The sequence below is a fragment of the Uloborus diversus genome, chromosome 3 (assembly GCF_026930045.1).
Source record: "Uloborus diversus isolate 005 chromosome 3, Udiv.v.3.1, whole genome shotgun sequence".
NCBI classification, from domain to species: domain Eukaryota; kingdom Metazoa; phylum Arthropoda; class Arachnida; order Araneae; family Uloboridae; genus Uloborus; species Uloborus diversus.
Genome location: NC_072733.1, coordinates 141,866,718 through 141,889,198, shown reverse-complemented (window position 1 = coordinate 141,889,198; position 22,481 = coordinate 141,866,718). Strand labels below are relative to the sequence as shown.

The 22,481-nt window shown below is 32.8% G+C and overlaps 1 protein-coding gene across 1 annotated transcript in view; it reads left to right on the top strand.

Annotated features, from left to right (window-relative positions):
* Positions 1 to 14,754, top strand: part of LOC129218663 (SH3 and multiple ankyrin repeat domains protein 3-like) — a 186,063-nt gene extending 171,309 nt beyond the window's left edge. Inside the window, exons 11-17 of the mRNA XM_054852985.1 lie at positions 853 to 1,026; positions 2,990 to 3,185; positions 6,132 to 6,205; positions 6,292 to 6,413; positions 7,535 to 7,721; positions 9,357 to 9,446; positions 10,989 to 14,754. Of these exons, the coding sequence (XP_054708960.1) occupies positions 853 to 1,026; positions 2,990 to 3,185; positions 6,132 to 6,205; positions 6,292 to 6,413; positions 7,535 to 7,721; positions 9,357 to 9,446; positions 10,989 to 14,209 (4,064 nt within the window). The 3' untranslated portion in view covers positions 14,210 to 14,754. The remainder of the gene's footprint in view (positions 1 to 852; positions 1,027 to 2,989; positions 3,186 to 6,131; positions 6,206 to 6,291; positions 6,414 to 7,534; positions 7,722 to 9,356; positions 9,447 to 10,988) is intronic.
* The last annotated feature ends 7,727 nt before the right edge of the window (positions 14,755 to 22,481 follow it).

The window sequence follows — 22,481 nt, the reverse complement described above, 5'->3', positions numbered from 1 at the left end:
AACTTCCCCATTACAATAAAACTTTTAAACGACAACTCTAAGGACGCTAAATTTTATTCACATTGTTGTTCTAATTCTTCATCTTATTGGGCTGCTCATAGATTAATGGCAGAAATGCTGCAGATGGGCATAGGATATTTAAAAAAAAAAAGCATATTAGTTGGAATTGAAGCTATTTATGTATGTGTATGAAAATATGTTATGATTACTATAAGACTACTGCACTTCTTTTGATAGCAATTAAGCCCCTCTTGGGGGTGTAAAAATGTGCATCCAAGCGACTCAAATGTTTGGAGCTTGGATTTACCTATATCCATTGGGTTTATTATTGTGCTTTACAGGTTCTTTTTTACTAAGAAAAGAAAAGGTTTTGAAATTTTTCTCTTAAAACTATTTGAACAAGAACTGCACATTGCTTTGGCTCCACTTTTTTTTTTCCTTTTAACTCTTTTTTTTTTTCATATTGTAAAACTATTGAATGCTTAATTTGAAGCTGATAAAAGTGATAAAACACTTTTCTTTACTTTGTTTCCGTTTCTAATCGCTGCTCATTCTGTTTGCATAGCTGTTTTTGTTACATATACGAATATTTGTAACATCATAGCCAGGGGGAGTTTTAGGGTCAAAATCCTTCCCAGAACCCTTAGTTTGCACATATTGCTAATCCTAACAGGGTAATTTGCATGTGCATATTAGGGTATTTATGACAAAAAAGCTCAGCTTTTGGCTGTGCTACTAATCACAGGATATCCAAATGCTCAAGTTCTTTCTGTGTTTGTTATAAGCTTTATGTATTTTATGAATACTGCAGTGACTAAATCGATTTTAATGTGTAAAATTTTTATTTTACAGAAAAAAGTGTTACCAGTGATTCCTCTGGTGTCTGCACTAGCAACAGTGAATCTGGTATGGAACCAAATGCATCTAGTGATATTTTTTTGCCTGGTAACATATGTATTTGTGTTACTGATTACAGTTCTTTAGTGCCTGGTCATCTTCAACTATCAAGTGGTGATACAATAGAAGGCAAGAATTATTTTCCATTTTTAAAACATTAAAATGTGCTTAATGGGAAATAAGACATTCCATTCTGCTATAATTTTTTTGTTTGTAACAAATTAACTTACCCTTGTCAGATAATTTTTACCCATGTGTTAAATGCATCTGCAGCATATTTGCAATGCTCAAAAAGCAATTATTTCAATAGGAATCCCATAAGGGAAAATATACTGCCACGATATTGCATAATTGCTGACACATTAGCAAAGATTGTTTTATAAATGCTACTTTAACATTTTTATGTTACACCATTTACACTGTTGGCAGAGTGCTACAGCATTGACTCTCAAGGTTTCCACAGTATAATTGCACTACAAAATCAATAGAGGTGGCTTTTAGAATATTATATACATCTTCTCATGTCAGCATGCAATGATATGGCAGTTTAAATTCTGCATCTAGGCAAGGTGCATTTACTTTAGCACTTTTGAAGCATACACTTTGTCATGACAGTAAACATTGATATGGTAGTGTAAAATCATTTTGTAATCATGGTGTTTTGTATTATTTTTATTTCAAACTCAGGACTTAAATTTCATTTGCTAGTTCTTTTATTTTTTAAGAGTGAACAATTATCTAACCTAGGAATATTGTTAAGGCTCACACCTGTTCTGAAATACATATAAAGATATTTGTTTGCTTTATTTGCCATTTCATGGTATAATAAAAATTTCCCTCTTAATTTTGGATAAAACTCCACATTGCAAAAAGGGTTTCATTTTAGCTCATAGACTTCAAAGATAAAGCATTTAACTTGGTATTTTTTGTTTACTAGAAGATTCATTAATGTAATATGTTTTGATATTTGATTATGCTTCTTATTGTTTTATAAAGATATAAAATTCCTAATTGGGAATTAATGAAGTAAATTTTTATTGCATATAAAATAGTAAAGAAAAAGATAACAAACAAAATTCAAGTTCATTTGTGAACTGGAAGTGATTGTTAGAAGATCTTTACAGCATAATCTTTGTAGTTAGCCACTTTTAGGAATGGAAAACTTTTATTTTTAGCCATTTCTGCTATTTATCTCCGCATCGTCTGCGATATTGCTATTTTATTGTTACATGAATCCTCTTGAACTTGTGGCATTAGCAAAGTACTCACCCGAAGTATCATCCATGGCCCCAACGTTGTTGCGTGAGTAGTAACAACTACCCCAGGCTCAAAAACTGCCTCATTTCAAGTATTAAATCATGCTGGGTAACCTGTATATCTGTTAAAGGGAGTTATTACCCCTGCTAGCTCATTTTTTTGCTCAATTTTGCAACTGCTGTTTCATAGCTTCAGATTCCAACGTGAGTTGTTCTTGGTCATGCATGTGTATTTTAAATGTTAGATGGTTATTTGTTTTGTATTGCATCAATGTGTGGACATTCCAAATTTCATTAAAATCGATTCAGTAGTTCTGGAGATAATGGATCAAATATGAACATTTTCTTAATTTTGCCCAGTAGTGCCTCTATTGACCACCATCCTGACAGTGACAGCCTAAAATCTATGTAAATTTCAACTTATAACTTTTCAACACTGACAACACTTATACAATGTTGGTAATACAGTGAAATCCCACTACAACAAATACCAATACAACGGTCCCTTGAAGTTTGTTGTAATGAAATTTCACTGTATAATGCAAAATCAGTATTGATATTTTAAAGCTAAATAAAATGTACATGTCTGGTTTTACTGCAGTATTGATAAGTGAATGCATGTAACCTTCTAACAGTATTAAAACGTTCATATTGATGCTGTCAATGTATATTAATGCTCTGTCAAGGCTTTTGTAATGTTTTGTGCAAACAGATTTCCTTAAAATCACAAGTTTTGCTTACAAATCTTCAGTACATTCACTATTTGTGTAACTTTCTGGTATTTTCTGAAACTGTACCTTAAACATTTTGTGATAACTTTGCTTTCTGGTTTCCAGTTATCAATGAAACAGAAGATGGCTTACTTCTTGGTAGGACAGACAGTGGTCAAGTTGGTCATTTTCCCTCTTCTTGCGTCCAAGAGCTAGCTTCCAAAGGCTTTGACCCTTCTCATTCTCCTGGAGTTTCTAGAGTTGAAGGAAGAAGAGAGCGATCAGTGAAAAGAGTGAGCATTATTCCTAGGAGATGGAAAGCGTGAGTTGAAAAACTAAAATAGTATTCAAGATACTTTTTTTTTTGTATTATGCTTATGGGTGTTTTCTCTAATATTTTTTTTCCTTTTTATGTTTTAATTTTCGCGGGGGGAGGGGAATGCATATGATAAGTTTATACATTTAAAGGTCATGTCATTCAAGGGTGATTTTTCTTGTTTTGAAAGGAATAATACTAAAAGAGTAAGAAAGATTTTAAAGCAGGGGGTTGGCCCACTTTAGGTGTCTCCCGTTTAGTTGGTGACATCTGGACACAATGTGAGCCACCTCCCGTCAGAAAAAAAAACTTTAAAATGACACAATACCTGAAATTGAATTTTTCTACCTTTTTTCTTTGCTATTTTTAACTAAGCAGTGTTTTTCCTTTCACAGATATGTTCCTCATTGATTTAGCAGATAAATTCATAAGAAATTCTTACTTCAAAAGAATGTGAAAAATACTGCTTGGCTTTGTACTTGCAGTGTATTACATGCATGATAGCAGACTGATCAAAGTGAAGATGCTCGGAATGTTAAGCATAGCCAAGACTATATTTATGAAGGTGTTTCAGCACTTTGCAATGTTTCAAGTTTTATTCAGTCAAGTCTTTTCAAATTTTGTTCAACCCATAATTTTTAAACTGAAATCTGAGTTTAGAAGAAGTTCAAAGAGAAAGCAAGTTCAATTTTAGCATACAAATTGACTTTTCTTTAATAATTTATTTCCTTCCAACTATAGATGGTTTCTTATAAATGTGTTTATGTTTCATTGATGGTACTGTACTCTAAGGAAGCGTAATATATTTATTTTGAAAATGCTTTTTTTACTAAGTTGCATTTAAATCCATTTTTCAAGTTTTTTTTTTTTTTTTTTTTAACTTTTTTTTCATGGCGTGACACTATCAGTATCTGCCCCGGGTGCCACCCATGCTATCTGTGCTATCTTTTATGATATTTAAAAGTACATTTAAAAAAGCAGTATCACTAAAAGATTGCCCAAGCAACCACACAATTACTTGTTTAAATAAATAATAAAGATTTTTGTTTTTATAAAATAAAGAATAAAATATTTCTAGACAAAAACATGCATGAATAAGTACACGAATGAATAATGAGTATAAAGACTACCACTACAACTTAGCTAACTGTCAGAAAGCATTGCAGGGCTTGTGCTATTGCTGTCTGCATCATTTCTTCATCATTCTTTCTAATCATTGAAAGCAATTTCTTCAACCTTAGTAAATTGTGAAATTTTTACCTCTTGTTCAATTTTGAATAAAAATATCTTTCATCAATAAAATATGTTTCTGTGTCATATTCTTAAGAGCCATTATTTTAATGATATTCTTTCCACAGATGTTAACTAACTATTCATCTTCGTAGTATTTCAATATACAGGCTGACTTTAAACTGACCTATGATTTTAAACATCCTGATCTACTTTAATCACCAGATGAGTACACATGAATTTTTCTCTTTTTGGAGGAATGTCAAAAGTTCCATAAAGTGACTCCTTTTTCAAACTCAGAAAAATGCTGAGTGTGCAACAGATAATTTACTACTATGTTGTGGTATTCTGCCGTGGGAAGACATCTGCAAATTTTTCTTTTTTTTTTCATTTTTGTCATCTATTGTGCCTTACCTATATTGTACAAGCTTGCTTATTTTGTTTCCGCAGAAAACAAAGCACGATAAAAATCTCTCCAATTCATACATTTTCCTATTGTTGGTATAGAATCCAAAGCACGTTTCTTCAAATATCTTAAAAACTTCTTTCTCCAGATACTGCCCTTTACCTTTCCACGGCAATATCTCTAAAGGCCCCCCTTGAAGCCTTTATTCATGAAGTCGTCCTGTATAATTCAGCTCTTTCATCAGTTCTATCCCCTTCTTTGACTAAAACCTTTTTCTCTATTATTCTTTTTGTGTTTTAAATTATAAAAATATTTAAACTTTTTTTTTCATTCTATGAATGTTTAAAATCTTAATACATGTAAATGGTGCGCTAAAAATGTTCACTAAAACTTATATATCATACCAACTTTACTTCCATTAATATTTTAGTGATTTTTTTCCCTATACCGTTCACAAATATTCTTTTGATTTATAAGAATCAAGTTAATGAATCTTCACATGTGATAGTAGTTGATATGTTTTTCAAAAATTGTTAACGTTGCATATTTCATACGGTGTGTTCACAAAGTTTCCTGACTGATTATTTCCAGAGTAAGAGACAGTGCACAAACATGAATGAAGTAATAGAGAGTGTCAGCTAACCCACTGCACCCACATTAGTTGCTTCAAAAAGCTGGAGTGAGCCTCTAATAGCATGAGGGGATGTCAGTGACCTTGTCAAAAATCCAAGAAATGCATGACAATACCAGCCATTTGTAGGATCAAGTCCACCTAGAGATCTAAAATGTTTGGGGTCTTTGCAGTGACAATTCACTTTTCTTACAGATCACTCACCTCTGGTGAAGTTCTGACCAAGTTCAACATGATAAATCTGCCACAGCCACCTCACAACCCCCCTCTGAATTAGCTCCCAGCCATTTCTTTTTTCTCCCAAATCAAAAGAGGTTTGAAAGGGAAGACATTCAACACGATTCCAGCTGTCCAAATAGCTTTGGTGTTGTTCCTTGACAGCTTTTCATTTCAAGAGTTCCAGGATGTATATTAACAGTGGAAAAAATGCTGGCAGCAGTGTGTTAAGGGTCATACTTCAAAAACTTTTAGTTCACTATACAAAAATGCTTACGAAATGTTTTTTCTGAGATTTTCTGTGAACCTATGCTGCATACTGATTGTTGTTAACTGGAATTGAACTTTTTCAGCTTTTAGATACACTTGTGTTAATATGTAGAGCACATATTTACTCGAAAAATCAATGTTCTGTGTGAAAATTAGTTTTACTTATCTGCATTGTTTAATGCCGAATTTCATTTTTTAGACTTGGAGAACCACGAACTGTTATTCTGCACAAAGGAAAGAAAGGCTTTGGTTTTGTTTTACGTGGCACTAAAGGTATTGTATTTTAATTAAAATTTTGCATGTAATGTCAGTATACCTTATTTTAAAAAAAAACTCAAATGCAGATCATTTTCCTACAGCATCCAGTCCTTTGATGGAGAGAGAGATGAATTTTAAATTGCCTAGCCAATACCTGGAAGACGTTGGGAAAGGAGGGGTTGCTGACTTGGCAGGTTTGAAGAAAGGAGACTATTTATTAGAGGTTAGAGAAAACTCAATATTTTATTGAATATAACTAATTTTGAACCTGAGTACTATACAAATATTTTTGTCTCTCACTTCATGTCAGCATGAAAGACCCACTAAAAAGATGCATATAAGTGACTAAGACATATAAATCAAATTAATTCAATTGTGGATAATATCTAATTTAAGGTATATAAATAGCATGAAAAATGTGGAAAGAACAGATATTTCATTTTAATCCCTTGATTTGCAAAATGAAAACGACGTTAACTGAAAAAGAAGGTAAAATAAAATATACATAAATTAGTTTCTTTACAACTTCTAATTAAAGTATTTCAAACCGAAGATTTCTCTTAAATTAAAAAGGCAAACTTAAAAGCAAAAAGTAAAATCATCCAAAGAAATGTCAATTAAGTTTCAGTCAAAACTACTTGTGTCATCTTATCTCAATCTCATCTGATTTCATTTACTGCTACACTCCACCTTTATACCTGAGTTTCAGTCATCTTGTAAAATTCCGGAGAATATAACAAATCATGGGCAAGGAATGTTTTCCCATTTTGTTTATATATTATTAAGGTATTGTCTTCAAGTAGCCAATTTGAATGTGGTTTTTGTTATAAAATTCTTTGGCACTTTATTTTCTGATAAAAATGAATGAATTCTTTGAAAAACATGTTCAATGCAGGGAAAACAACCTGCTCTGGCTACATTAATATTTACTCTTAAGTTATAGATTGTCATTTCAAATCAGCTACAAATATCTCAGAACTAATGTTAATTTATTTTTTTATTCACACTCCTGCTCGGTAAACAAAACTGCACAGAATCGATAAAAATCAGCATCCAGATGTCGCATTTAGCACAAGGTCTGTTTCAAAGCTTTTTTTTTGTAATTAACATTTTTTTGTTGGCATCTTTAAAGTGATAATGTTTTTAGGTTTCTAACCTATTATGTATACTTGTAATATATTTCTTTTGTCAACGTTTTTCCCAAACGTTAAATTAATTATTTTTTTTACTACTTTTTTTCTTTTTCAAATCTCTAATTTTTTATATCATTTGAAAACGTATTTTGTATTAATATATTCCTTGTTTCAACTTTTCTGATTGCTGTTTATTTACTAATAATTACAGATCAACGGACAAGATGTATCCCAAGCATCTCATGAACATGTTGTGTCCATTATTCACCAATCAGGAAATTTGGTGGCTATGACAGTCATAACCTTGCAAAATGCATCTTTTGGAACTTCAACAGATAGTCATTCCTTGCCATATCGCCAGTGTGCCACTCTACCTCGTAAATTAGTGAGCAAAAAAGGTATTTCTATGAAGTTAAATGCCATAAAATCAGTAGATATGTTTTCAACCTGATATAAATCTAGATGTTTAAAACATTAAAGCAAATGATTCCCCCATTATTTTTTCCCCATTAGTGATTAATTCGAGAGCTTAAGGAGTATTCATGTTCACTGCAGAAAATTTATATGGATGTGTGATAACCTAACTCTTTGTTAATTATGTATCTAAATTACTTTGTTAATTATGTACCCTGTCTAATGTAATTATGTGCCTAAATACCCTTTTAAGCACCGACTTTTGAGACCCCCCAATTTATTTATTCATTCATTTTTTTTTTCTAGCCAACTGATGCAGCACTATCAGTTAGTGGGGGGAAAAATGAAATAATAATCATAAATGATAGCTTCAAATGAAAGTTACCATTCCTCAAAGGATTATACCAGCTATTCTGTGTGAAATTGTCTTGTTAGTTGAATGTTTTTTTTTTTTTTCAATAAAGCTTTGTCTAGTATCTTATGTATATTGATATTTCTACAGAAATCACTGAATAAGTTATTCTGGAATGTTAATATTTTTGAGAACTTTTCATGGAAATTTCAAAAATAAGTATACATAGTCTGTCCAGAAAGTACTTACAGTAAATCGATTGCTAGACATTTATTTATCCAATCTTAAACTACATGTAAGGGCTTCAAAATGAACTCCTCTTCAGTTGATATATCACTTGCAGTGAGATTTTTGGACGTTGAAGGAATCACAGTTGGCTCTTTATGGAATGACCTTCAGAACCTTGTTATGTGTCTCTTTGACTTTGTCAACACTCTCAAAATAATATTGTTTCTTGTTGGTTTTTAAGTAGGAGGATAAGAATTGGTTGATGAGCCTCAGGTCAAGAGTATAGGGTCGCAGGGACATTGTTGACACCTTTTGAATATTAACCAAGAGCCACCAGCTTTGTGCACTTTTCACACCATTCATGAAAATTCATCAGTCTTGAACAGAGCTTTTTCACTTTTTGAAATGTTTAATGTCAGTGTCAACGCATACTACTCACTTTAGGGTGCTCTAGACTCATCACTGTATGCAGTGTAACCGGTTGAAAGGTGTATGCCAACACACAACAGATACTATGAGTTCAAGATTTTCTTCACACATTACCATAAGTTGTGTTTATCGATAGCTTTCCAGAGGGACGCTCATCACTGACCCCTTCACAGCCTTGGTCAAAATCTCACTGGAAGCTAGATATAACTTACGAGGAGGCTATTTTAAAATGTTGATAGGTATTTATTTCAATAATTAGATCAATAAAGTTGTGTAATCAACTTGCTGATATTACTTTCTGAGCATACCATGTATGCATAGTTTTAAATGAAAGTGCTTCAAAAGGACCTACCATAATTTAGAATACTACCCACTTAAAATGCTCATTGAAGGAGTTCAATACTCTGTGTAAATTCACTTACAATTATTTAAAATTTAAATATTTGTGATAAAGTTGTAATGAGAAAAAAAAAAGCATTTGATACATTTTTTTGTCTTTGTTATGTATTAACAGTGCACCAGGATACAACTTAATTGGATTATTGTTCTTGTCTCAGTTTCCAGCTAATGCATTTTACTTTTTAATTGGTTATTTTTGTTATTGTACTAGCCCCTGCACCTCCTAAACGAGATCCAAAGACAACTTTATCTGTTGGCAGAGTTCGAGCACGATCTATGGTTGCAGGTTTGGCCGAAATAGGTATGTATAGTTAAAAGAACATATAACTTCTTAGTCTGCATGATTCGTAGTTACTGAGTGCTTGCTTAGCTTTAAAAATATATGTAACATACAGGTTATACAGATTTTTTTTTTAATTAATGCTTTAAAAAAGAAAAGCATAAAATTCATTTGCAGAACAATTCGGGAAAAATTGCATCAAATCTTATCTAATTTTACTAGCCAAAACAGCAATAGAAGATTTTAAATCTATCTTTTTCAAGGAATTGTCAATTTTGATAGTCGTAGTGACAAGATTGAAGTTTTAGATTATAAATAAAGTACCTTTTATTAATAAAATTAAGCAATGAAAAAAAATGATAATGCAAGTGCCTGTTTTTAAAATAAGCTCAACTATTATACTAGTACTTTTCTAAAGAATCGGTCTACTTCGAAACAATAATTTCAAATATGATGAAATATGATTAGGGTGCCAACAACAAAACCAGAAGTACTCCCCCCCCCCCCGATACACATACAATAAATAAATAGTTGATATTTTCTCTTAAACATAAGGTTTGTGCAAAAGTTTTTTCTTTGATAAATTACCAATACAGTAACTTCCTTCTAAAAGAAAATAGGAAAATATTACGTTTGTTCCCTGGTTAAGGTTGTTCATATACTGAGTTAGTGCATTTTTCCCCTTTAACGCTCCCCTCCCCCCCCCCCCAAAAAAAAAGCCGAATCAGAACTGAAAAAATATAACAGTTTTTAATAATCACACATTCATAGCAATGCTTTTAAATGTCATCTAATATTGATATAAATAAATATCCGAAAATGAAACTATGTGTAAGTGTTCATTTACTGGTTAGTCAATTTATCCTATAATTTTATAAATAAAAGTTTATAGGCATGAATTATTTCTTGAATTTCAGCAAATTATTTCCTTGTAATGGAAATGCTTTTCAGATCTTTCTTCCTTTTGTCATAGTTATTACATAAAGTGCTGCTGTTTTAGGCATTACAGAAAAATTAAAAAATAAAGCATTTATTTAAAGATAGAGTACTACGTGGTTTTTGAATCAAAAAATATCACTAGATTATTGTTTTTAAACTGCTGCAGTTCAATTACTTAATAAATATTTTAGATTTCATTTATTGAAACATTAATGAATAATTTTTCTTATAGAACAGGGGGCTCAAAACCCCCTGTTTGCTTTGCCCACCGATCCCGGTTTCCTCCCTGTCAGTGGCGGCGGCCTCGCCGCCTACAGCGATTGTATTGTTATGTACCGAATGTGGCAAACGAATTGGCAGGAAAAATGTTGATTTACATTTTAATTAATATCTCTGCTCTCTGCTAATCAAAGTTGTACTATACGAGACCGGGCAAAATGAGTCCCTTAAGTTAATATTTTTTCAAAGTGAAGTTTTGTAAGTTCATATCTGTTTCATGTTGATCAACGTCTCAGTATTATGTAGTGTCTAATGATAAACTTGTTAGATTCTTTTATATTTTGATTTTCTCTGACTAATATTAAAGTTCTTAGTTAAAAATGATAGGTGTCTTTTCTTTTTCAGAATCACTTGATCGTTCACTAAATGAGTATGATTCCGAAGGAAGGTCAACTAAAAGCAGCTCAGTGGAAAGCATTCCTAATAAAACAGCATTAAAAATGTCCGACCGTCATTTAACTAAAACGGCATCCATTAAAGCTCGACCTAGCTCACAACGAGTGTCAGCTGCTGAACTTGAACAATTTTTTGCTAGACAAGGATCAAAGACACAAATCCGTAGCTATACTTTAAACAGCAGATCACGCATTGTAAACCGTCCACCAAAAGTATACGGTAGTGTGGCTGAAATGAAACGGTCCAAAGCATCTAGATCTAAACTTGCTGAAGCATCATTAAAAATTCGCAAAGACTTTTTTAGTACTCCCGATTTAAAAGCTTCTAATTCAAATGCAACACCGAGTCACTCAATATTTAAGAAAAAAAGTCTAAGTCAGGAAGATTTGCATAATATGGAGGGAAGTCGTCATTCTTGGGCATGCACACCAAATGGGTATAATAGTTACCTTAGTCTTTGTGATAATGATTATGGCATGAACTACCAAGATGCTTGGAAATCCATAGAAGATGTATATGACAGTACTGTGCCTGTTGCCACCAGGAGCACTACTGACATATATGCTCAAACGTTGCCCTTACCCAAAAAAGAGAAATTGTTCAGAGCAAGTTGTCCTCCTCCTTCTCATCCACCGCCTCCTCCTCCTATTGGGCAAGTGGTTAAAGTTGATGTTTCAAAAGCCTTAGGTGAATATGCTAATGTAAATATTATGGATGATGAGAGAAATTCTCAAGTAATGTCTAGTTTCCGTCCAGGAGACAGTGCCAAACTATACGCATCACCTGAGGTTGTAATGAGTGTTGGATACAAATCAGAAACAGTTAATGTACCTAAGGACCTGCCACAACCAAGACGTGCTGGAGGCGGGTCTGGCCTTCGATCACAGTCACTTCCTCCTAAAATTCCTGCTAATAAGTCTGACAGAGGAAGTACTACTTCTTCTGAAGCCGAAAATAGCGGTGACTCTGGAGGTGTATATTCTGCATTCAAAAAAACTAGTCGTCAGAGGGATTCTATGTCAACGGATAGTGGCCATGCGTCTGACAGAGCAGCAATGTGGACTTTAAAGGAAAAGAATACTGCTACTAGTGCCTATGCTTTAAAGTTTGATTTTGACGATTCCGATGCTGGGAGTCCTCAGAATTATCCAACAGTCAGAACTCCAAGCCATGAACCATTTATTCCCGAGCCTGATTATGAAAGTAGTGAGGATGATTACATTCCTACATCTGTTGACAAAGGAGGGAGTCTTTCAACGTTTGGCAAAGGAGATTCGACAAATCCAGATGAAAAAGTTCCTTGTGAGCAAAATCACCTTGAGTTGCAATCTGAAGTACTAAGACCTTTAAGTCCTCATACAGAAGCCAAACGTGCCATACAGGAAGCAAGAGAAAGGCTTCGGTTTTCTCAAAAACCTATAGATAAGAATGCTACTGTAGTTTTTATAAGTGGTAAAATAACTGAGCATAAAGTAGAAAAAAGTGAGATTCAACTTCATAGAACTGAAGAGGGTAGGTTGACGGGAACAGTTGTGATATCAACTACAAATGAGCCCCAAGAACCTTTATATTTGTCATCTTCAATCCTAAAAAACTATGAAACTGAAAAATCTGTTGTTCCTCGTTATCCAAGCAGAGATGCTCCTGCTTCAGAATATGCTAAATACAGGCAACAAATTCTGAGTGGTATGGCTCAGCCTACTGATGAAGAAGAGGCCGAAAGTAATTCTGAAATTTTGGATGGAAATAATGAAACTCCTGAAGTGAAAGACTTTCCAAATATTTCAAAAGACGCTATTCAAGAAACTGTGAAACATGCTTCAGTAGATGGAATTAAGATTTCACTAACTGGAACTCAGAAACATCCTTTAGAAAACAAAGAAAGTCCTGTAAGTAAGAAGCACTCAGAAGAAAGTCATTTAGAATTAAAAGAAGAACGTTGTAATGACACTGCCGATGCTGAAAGCAATTCTACTAAGATTTCTTCTGATTTAGAAACCAAAAATGATGATCAAATGTTGCATAGTTCTAAGGAGGAGAATAATTCTGACTCTGTCGTGCATACAACTTCTGTTAACCATGTTAGTGATAATTTTGATAAAAACCACGTTACTGTTACCTTTGATGTAAATAGTAAGAGTATAGAAGTTAAAGAGCCCAAAAGTAAGTTTGATCCAACTAATAAAGTGCCAGAATATTCACACGTTGAACCATGGACAGACAAAAACATTCCGGTTAGAACCAGTGAGAAATCGGTCAAAAAGGTCGAGAATCAAAATAAAGAAAAAAGTTGTTTGGGAAAAGCAACAGTTCGTGATCCTTATCCGAATGTAAATAAAACTGCTCAAATGAAAAACAAACTAAAGGCTGAACTATCCTCCCGAATTGTTGATAGAAAAGTTTCTTCTACAGCAGCAAGTTCAACAGAAAGTAGCTTAGAAGAAAGTTTAGAAGTTTTGAGGTCACAAGTGAATTCTCTGGGTTTAGCGGCATTAAATGAAGTTGATGTTTTTACCGACTTAGTTCCTCCTCCTCCAGAGTTTGCTGCTTTTTCTGATATGAATTCAAGAAAAGAACCGCCTTACTCAGCATCAGAAATAGCAATTGCTCCTCCTCCAGAATTTTCTGATTACTCCTCTCATGCAAGGAGTAAAGTATCGCAGCGTGCTTCTAATTCCCAAAAAAGAAATCATCCAATGAGTTATCAAATTGACCCTTCTAACTCGGTAAATCTATCATTTTTATCCTCCCTGCGGAACAAATCTCCAAATATTGTGCAAATGGTTCGAGGGGATAAGAAATATAATTTAGGAAGTGGTAGAGGGAGTATAAATCTTCATTTACCATGCACAAGTGGCGTCAGATTTGTACCTTCAAACATTACAGAACATTCATCAGTGCAAGATGGTAGCTCAAGCAGCGAGCTATCACGTTTAAAATCTGTGCAGAAGGAATTTAGATTTAAATTGCTTCAAGAATGGACTGCTAATGATATTGCTGACTGGCTAGACAGTTTATTTCTTCCTGAATATAAACAACGTTTTTCAGAGGCTGGTATAACGGGTGCTAAATTAGCCAATATGGACAGCAACGATCTAATGGGATTGGGAGTTAAGCAAATGGGGCACAGGTTGAACATGGAAAGATCGTTAAAAAGATATTTAAAGTGATGAGTAAGTTAAAATTGTATAGAGAAATGCTTGTTATTGCATTAGCTGATTCTGCTATCACAAATGAAATAAATAAGATATATAATAGTTTTCTGGTCACTAAAATCAATATAGTATATATACTTATCTCCATTTCAATATTGGCATTATTCCCTGCAGTTAATAAAATGTCTTCATTGAATTTTGTATTTTCATTACAGCTGATATATAGTTGCATGTTAAAGATATTTTAAACTAGAAATACATTTTCTTTATGCAGATCAGCTTGAACAAAATTAGAGACGAATTGTTCAAGACAGCTGTATTTATTAAATGCGTCATTTCTGAAAGGGACTTGACTTTTCTTCCTAAGGCTTAAATGTGCATTTGTTCTCCTTTGTAAATTATGAAAGATTCTTAAATGGAGAATAAATAAGTTGAAGCCTTGTGTTCATTCTTACTATAAGCTTTCTACCCTTTCAGAAATGATAACTGTGTAGAGGAAATATGATAATTCCAAATGTTGTCAATTGCATATTTTAATTTGTATAAAGTATTTATTATTCTCAGTTGTGTTGCGAATTATTTTTACACTGAATTACATATTTAACTATTAAACACCTCAAACAGCAAATTATCCTCCTGAAATAATAGTTAAGAATACATCTCCGTTTCAAAACAGCTGCGGCTTTACTCATTTAAGAAATCTTCCGACTTCTTGTAAATGTTAACGAGAGATGAATTATTAGTATACTATAATTCATTAAATAATTCAAGTTATTTCTCAGATATAGGGGAACAGACATAAGAATAAACTGTGAGCAAGCTAAACCTAACGCGAGTGCCTATTTAGTGATTGATCTCATACCTTTAGGAAAGTAATGTCTTACAAGTCTTTCCGATTGGAGGAAAAATTCTTACGAATGTCAACTACGTAGATAATCAGAAAAATGTTAATCTGATCATTTACATTGAAACAATTTTTTTTAGGGAAGTGCTGTAAATTTCAAAATCAACACCCTACAAAATAGTTGATTCTTTCTCTATAAGGATTATTGCAAGGTATATGGATTTCATGTACTCGAAAGAGAAATCTTTTATAAAACATGGGTTTCGACGACAAAATACCAAACCTATCTTCGCAACACTGCTCTCATTAGTTATTGTTGCTGAGTATTTGAGCTGATGAAATGGGAAGTTTCACTAATCAGATATTTTGTTATGACATTAAAAAAAGTAATAAAAAAAGGTGGCACAGTATGATTTTTGTTAGTTATAAGCCTTTGACAATGAGCATGGAGCAATTTGTAAGACGTCAGAATTACAAGTTCCCAACGCTGAACGTTTCCATTAAAAAACAAATACTAAATTACTATTTATCAAATCTTAAACAATAAATAAAATAAGTAAAACTAAGTTTGCAAAAAGTGGGAAAAACGGAAACTTTTGCTTTTAAAATTTTAAACCACATAATTTCATAGAGATTTTTTCAACAGTTTTAGAATACAGTAAACTCCCGTTTTTGGCGGTTATTAAATGTTTTTTAAACTTATAATTTTTTGTTTTTTTTTAGCTTTTACATACATACGTATATGTTTTATAATCAATGTTAGTAGATGCAATGTTTTTATCTATAATTTAAATGTGTCTATGAGTTATAGTCAAATTGTTTAGCTATTGAATACGGCAGTATCGTTTTTTACCTATTATTCGGATTATCAGCGGTTACCGTGCCACACTATTCCGCGATAATCAGGAGTTGACTGTACATTATATTGGCACAGATAAGACGGCTCTGAATCAAAATTCTGATAAAACTTAGAAAATTATGTTCAAAAAATTTTCCTCCTGGGGTGGGGGTGGGGGGACTCATTATGCCTGCTATAATGTCGAATAATAAGGAAATCATTGAACGTGAATGTTGATTTCTATTCTTATTTTCATATAATGAACCCTAGGAAACATTTTGTTAGGAATATCGAGGGTCATGCAAAAAGTTAGTTACTATAACTATTTATATTTTAAAGTTCCATTCAAAATCTACTTGTCAACTTAATTACTGCCGTTATTTAAGCATTTGTGGAAACGTGATACAAGTTTTTCGATGCTTTCTGCAAAGAAATCTCCGTGCATCTAACTCAGTGGTTCCCAACCTTTTTCACGTCGCGACCCCATTTTCACAAACTAAATAACCCACGACCCCTTAATGTATCCGCCATATATATAATTATGTTTGTATGGTGCGTGTGTTTGTGATTTTGTTTGTTTGTTTTTTAATTTTTACAATAGAAGCAGATTTTTTTTAATGATAATTTTGATAATGTCAAACATACGTTTCGGTTCGAAATTATTGCGTCCTAGCAGTGGCGAGTGCAGGATTTGGTTTTTGGAGGAGGTGAGGTTATAAAAATCTCATATAGTGTCAGTGTCTCCAACTTTCATTGAAGAGAATGAAGGTATTTTCTTTTAACAAGGCCTTCGCGAAGTCAAAAAAGATTGGGAGGAGAGCGTTTGGAAGACCCTGAATTTTTTTTTTTGCAGACGTATACAGTGACTCCCAAAAGTGTTTGTACACCTTGAAATTGTATACACTGTGAAAAAAATCCGGAAACGTTTCTGAGTATATCGTGCAGCTGTGGTTCATGAAAAATTCAAAAACGTTTCTGAGTATTTCGGAATCCTCTTTCTGTAATGTCAGGAAACGTGTCTGAGTATTTCGGAATCCTCTTTCTGTAATTTTCAGAAAGGTTTCTGAGTATTTCGGAATCCTCTTTCCATAATTTCCAGAAATGTTTCTGAGTATTCTGTGCAGATGTGGTTCATGAAAGTTTCGAAAACGTTTCCGAGTATTTTGGAATTCTCCAAACAATTTTCAAAAACGTTTCCGAGAATTTCGGAATCCTTTTTCCGTGATTTTTTCTAAAATATAATTCTTTATTATAGTATTGCATACCATATCAGTTTCAATTCTTTCATATCTAAGAGCAATAATACAAGCAATTTTAGAATCATTCGTGGATTTTTTTTTTTTTTTTTTTTTTGAATTTCTAATGACAAATAGCATGGTTAACAGCATAACATATGCACAGTTAAAAATTATAAAATAATCTAGTAGTTTCATTCCTAATCACAAAATCGTCGGGGAATTGGAGGGGGGGGGGGGGTACCTTCTGAAAAGTGGGGATTGTTTGTTAAACAATCTTAAACTTCAGTTTTTCTCTCAATATTTTCAAGACAAAACTAGCAACATATTGTATTTTTAATGCAGACCTTAAAAACATATCTTGTATCAAACTTGATAGCTTTTATCTTCGGATAAAATTTGACAGGACTTACCTACCCTTCGCGTTCCGGAATTCGTTCCCCTCAAGTCAATTTCTCTTACGAACAAAGTACCGAAAAGTACCAATAGAGAAATTGATGAATTTAAATATGACACCAAGTCCCCCTGCTGGAACAATTCGGGTTGATTCTTCTGTTCTTGCCCTTTTCCAGCTCATCACAAATATAAATACTTATTCAAAATAGGTTACTGATATTATTTTTACAGTGTGCGCAAAATGCAATATATATTTTATTTATTAAAACATTGAACTCTATTACATGATTATTCCATTTCATATATACGAGAATCCCCCCCCCTTACCATAAGAGTGATGGTGCACCCATAAAATGCTATAAAGCGCCCCCCCCCCTTAAAAAAGCAACCCCTGAAAATGTCAGTGGCACAGTCTGCGTGGTGAACGCCCCTCGTCTTCTCCCCATATGTACATTGTATATTAATAACATAGTTTTTTAAAAATGATCACTTTTAAAACAATGACATGAAATAATATTACTTTTTATTTTGGCATGTAAATGCAGCTGTTCCATTTTTGCCACTGACTCATTCCTCCTGACTGTCCTACATTAAACTAGTATGCATGCAGTAGGTACTGTCCTGAGGAAGACAAATTATAGGGACTTGTTTCTTAATTTAGTCGAGGTAAAAAACCCCTACTTTTAATTTTAGGTTTAAGCTCTTGTTTATTGCATATAGTTTAGCATATGGTGCGTTTGGCCCAATGTAATGCATATATTAGAGCTTAAACACTCTCCATTTAGTAAGTAGTTTAATATCTTTTGGTCTTTTGACCATATTTATCGGATCTTCCACGGCTGATGAGCTCCGCGAATTCAACCTTTCAACTTCATACTAATAATTGCTACTTTTAATTTTCTTTTTCTCATTGCTATTCATTGCTTGTGTATTTCATATATATACAGAAATATATTATTGAGAAATAATTCTTGTTTGTTATATTTGCAGCTTCTTTCCCTTAAGGGCAGGTACATTGCAACTAAAATAAATCGTACTAATGAAGCTCTGCTGAGATAAATAATATTTCATGTATAATATAAATTATAAATCAAAGTATCATATACATTATAAATCAAAGTATCATATAAATTATTAGTCAAATACTTTAATATGGTGTAAAAATACAAAATTATTTATTTTATTAAGTCTTTTTTTTTTTTCTGCTTTTGGTAAAATTGAGGCTCGTAAAACGAAAAAAATGAAGACACTTTTAAATACATATATGAATCTATTTGTTAAAGAAATTAATACACATTTAACTAATTTAAAGCGTTTCGCTAATGCAAATATTTAAAGAGATATCGTCATTTAGATAATACTGAAGCACTATGTTCCTAATTACAAGAGATAGTTTTTTTTTTTTTTTTTTACTTCATACAATCTAGCTATATCAAAACAACGATAAGAAGCACACGGTTTTCAACGTTTGCGTCTGGTGCCTCAAAAATTGTCCTTATGAGCTAAGAAATATCTCCTCAATCGCTAGATTTAAACTTAATGTAACATGTTTAGAGATATCTGGAGGCTAGATTCCAAAATACGGCTTTGTAACGAAAAGAGAGCTAGAAACAGTAAGACTCGAAGTGTGGTTGAACACTTACTCAGAAATTGCACAAAAAAGAAAAAAAGAAAAAGCATTGAAATCTATTCGCAGACGTTCAAATGTTGTTGAGGATGTTGAATGATATTCTACTAAATAATAACTTAATAAAAAGTTAGATTATTCAATAATACATAGACATTTTTGAAAGTGTACGAAGATTTTTGTGAGATAAAATTTCCGGTACTTTTTGATTTTAGAAAAATTAAGTTTTAATATGTTATTAAAATTTTTCATGTAGTTTTGTTAAAAATAGATCATAGATCTCATAATTAAATACCTATTCCGAAATATTAATTTTAACCAATGGATAGGGGCCTATTTCATTGAAAGTCGTAGGTGTGCGAACACTTTTGGGAGCCACTGTATATAGCAAGAGAAGGAGAGTTCAGATTTATGCTTGGAGAAGAGGAGGGATAGGTGTCATATCAGCAATATCAGTGCATTTCAGCAATAAAATTAAGAGAATTGAGTGAAGAGGAGAAGAGAGGAGAATTAAGAATACAAGTCGTAAGTGTAACATTCGCGATGGTCCTCCCATGGAAATTGATCGAAATTGTAGTTTCAAAATTGCAGTTTACACAATCCCCGGTGGTGTTCGGAGGAGGAAAGGTTAAGGAATAATACCTTTGAAATTTCAAGAAGTTGAAGTCCTAAAAATGAAGTTTTAGGCAACTTTAAACGATGGGGGAGGGGGAAATGGATTAGGGATACTCTCTAAATTTTCAAAAATGAAAATGGTATGTCCTTAATAAACGCAGTTGTTGATTATTTTTGTTGAAGTTCAAAGAAGTGAAGGGGTTTGTGCGACCTTTTTCCGGTAAAATTTTTGAGTTTGAGGTTCTAAAAACGCAATTATAGGCCGAAATTAAAAACGTAAAAAACCATTTCTTGGCTATTTTTGATGAAGTTAGGGAACAGGATGGGCTTTGGGGCTCTTCCGCGGAATATTTACAAAATTAAGTCTTAAAAACGCAACTACAGGACATCTTTCAGGATATAGGGTGTGGTTTAGATAATCTCTCACAGAAATTATTCGAAATTGAAATTTCAAAAACGAAATTTTAGACAATTTTGTATGATGCTGGGGAAGTGAGATCGAGACTCTTTCGTGAAAATTTGTAGAAATTGAAGTCATTAAACCAAAGTTTAATCTTAGAGCGCGTTGGGGGAATAGGTACTCTGGTATGAAGCTGCCAGTCCCATAGCCCTCCTCCTGGAATCGCTATTTCGCTCACATATTAATGCTACTCTGTATTGACACTTTTTTCCCCCCCTATGTATTTTAATTTTTAAACTATGCCATGATATAATTTTAATGTAGGGATAATGTCACGACCCCCTACGAAATTCTTTGCGATCCTTTTGGGAGTCGCGACCCACAGGTTAAGAACCTCTAATCTAACTTGTTGACTGACCTAAGTAGAATGCTCAGTTTATGATTGCTTTTCTTTTTCTTCAATTTTCCAAAAAAAGTTATACTTCAAATATTTTGTGCTTTCACTAAGTAACATCAGTAAGTAATTTATTTTATTTACGTGATTGCTTGCTATTCTTACTTGAGTTTATGCGCATACCTTTTTAAAAAATTAGAGCTGCAGATAAAATAATGAGAAGACTTATAATGAATTAGAGGTATGGTTTCAAATTACTAAAAAGTATTTTTGTGTGGGTATAGTTTGTTTTAGTAAGACATGAAGAAAAGCTGTCTAAATCGAAACGGGACCCACAGCAAGTGATTAATTTATTAGGCTCATAGTTGCAGAACTATTACTCCATACTCGATGCAAATTTTAAAAGTAGATTCCTCTTGAAGACTTCTACCAAATAAGTAGAATCAGAAGACATAGTGAAACATTTTTCTGAAAGCATAAATTCTTTGTCCTCGTGTCCCCATTGTTGGAGTAAGATGTCTTAAAGTCTGCCGAAGTTTCAAGAAAACTTGCCAAATTTTAACTAGTTTCAGTGAGTAATGGAAGATATATTTCCCACGTTCAGGGCCGTCCGAAGACGGGGGCGAGCGGGGCAATCGTCCCGGGCGCCAATATATCACGGGGCGCCATAAACTAAGCTTTTACTACAGTTCAAATTCTTTTTAGCATTATTCTTTTTTTAGAAACAGTTTTTAAAATATAACACATCAAAGAAATTTCAGATTACATGTATAATTATATAATAATTAATTTAAAAATGTTCGATACTTTTCCAAAAAAAAAAAATGCCTACCATTCTGTGTGTGGGAACGGGGCGTCAGAAAATATTCGCCCCGGGCGCCGTTCTCTCTTGGGATGGCCCTGCCCATGTTTTGTAGATGAATGTCCTGCCACATGCAGACGGTGAAATCACGAGGTAGGGGAATGTGGAGCAAGGTAAAATGGTTAAGATAACTGAGTTTTTTCAAAATGAACAAATCGGAAATTTGTTTTGAAAATTACAGTACGTAAAGAAAGAACATTCTATTTTATCATAAAACTTGCGTTGAAAAAATATTTTTAATTTTTGATATTAAATTTGAGTCTTCAAGAAAAAGTGGAAAACTTTCACTTTTTTTTTCACATGGGGCAAAGTAAAAAATAAAATATTTCTCTAATGAAATATTTTCTATTCGATTATAAAACATATTTTTTATCAAAATAATCAGTAAATAAAAGGCTGAATGAATAAATGAAAAGTTAATGAAACAATAAATCAATTAATATGTGAAGAAAAATAAATGAGCCAGTAAAAGAATGAATAAGAAAATAAGTGAACGAATGAATAAATATAAGTGACTTACTTTAAATGAAGGAATGTAAATGAATTAAATAATAAATGAAAACGTAAATGATTTACATTAAATGATTGAGTGAGTAAATGAAACAAACTATTTCACTTTGCCCCATCCACTTTACCACGTATGTACTTGACTAATAGTACAATTCATTAAAAATACGAATAAGCTCAATATTAACTAAATTTTTACTGCATTGAATATTAGGAGGTCTAATTGATATTTAAAATGTTAATAACTGGAACTTTACCATTTTATTGACACAAAAATAATTTTCGACTTACAACAAAATATTACAAATTTGTATGTCATTTTTTAAAAATTGCCTGCATTACCAAATGCTTTTACCTTCGGCGGTATTTTTTTCCTGCCTGGAATAGACTACATATGGTACTATATAGTTAAAATAATACCAGATAGGTAGAGCTAAAAGCAGAGTAAATATTTCACCATTTCAGTTTGCCCCATGTTCCCCTACTTGCAATTTCTCGCCAAGCATTTAAATTTAGCTCTTTTCTTAAAATGTCGGCGGTCTCTAAGACCTTATATCTCGAAAATGGGA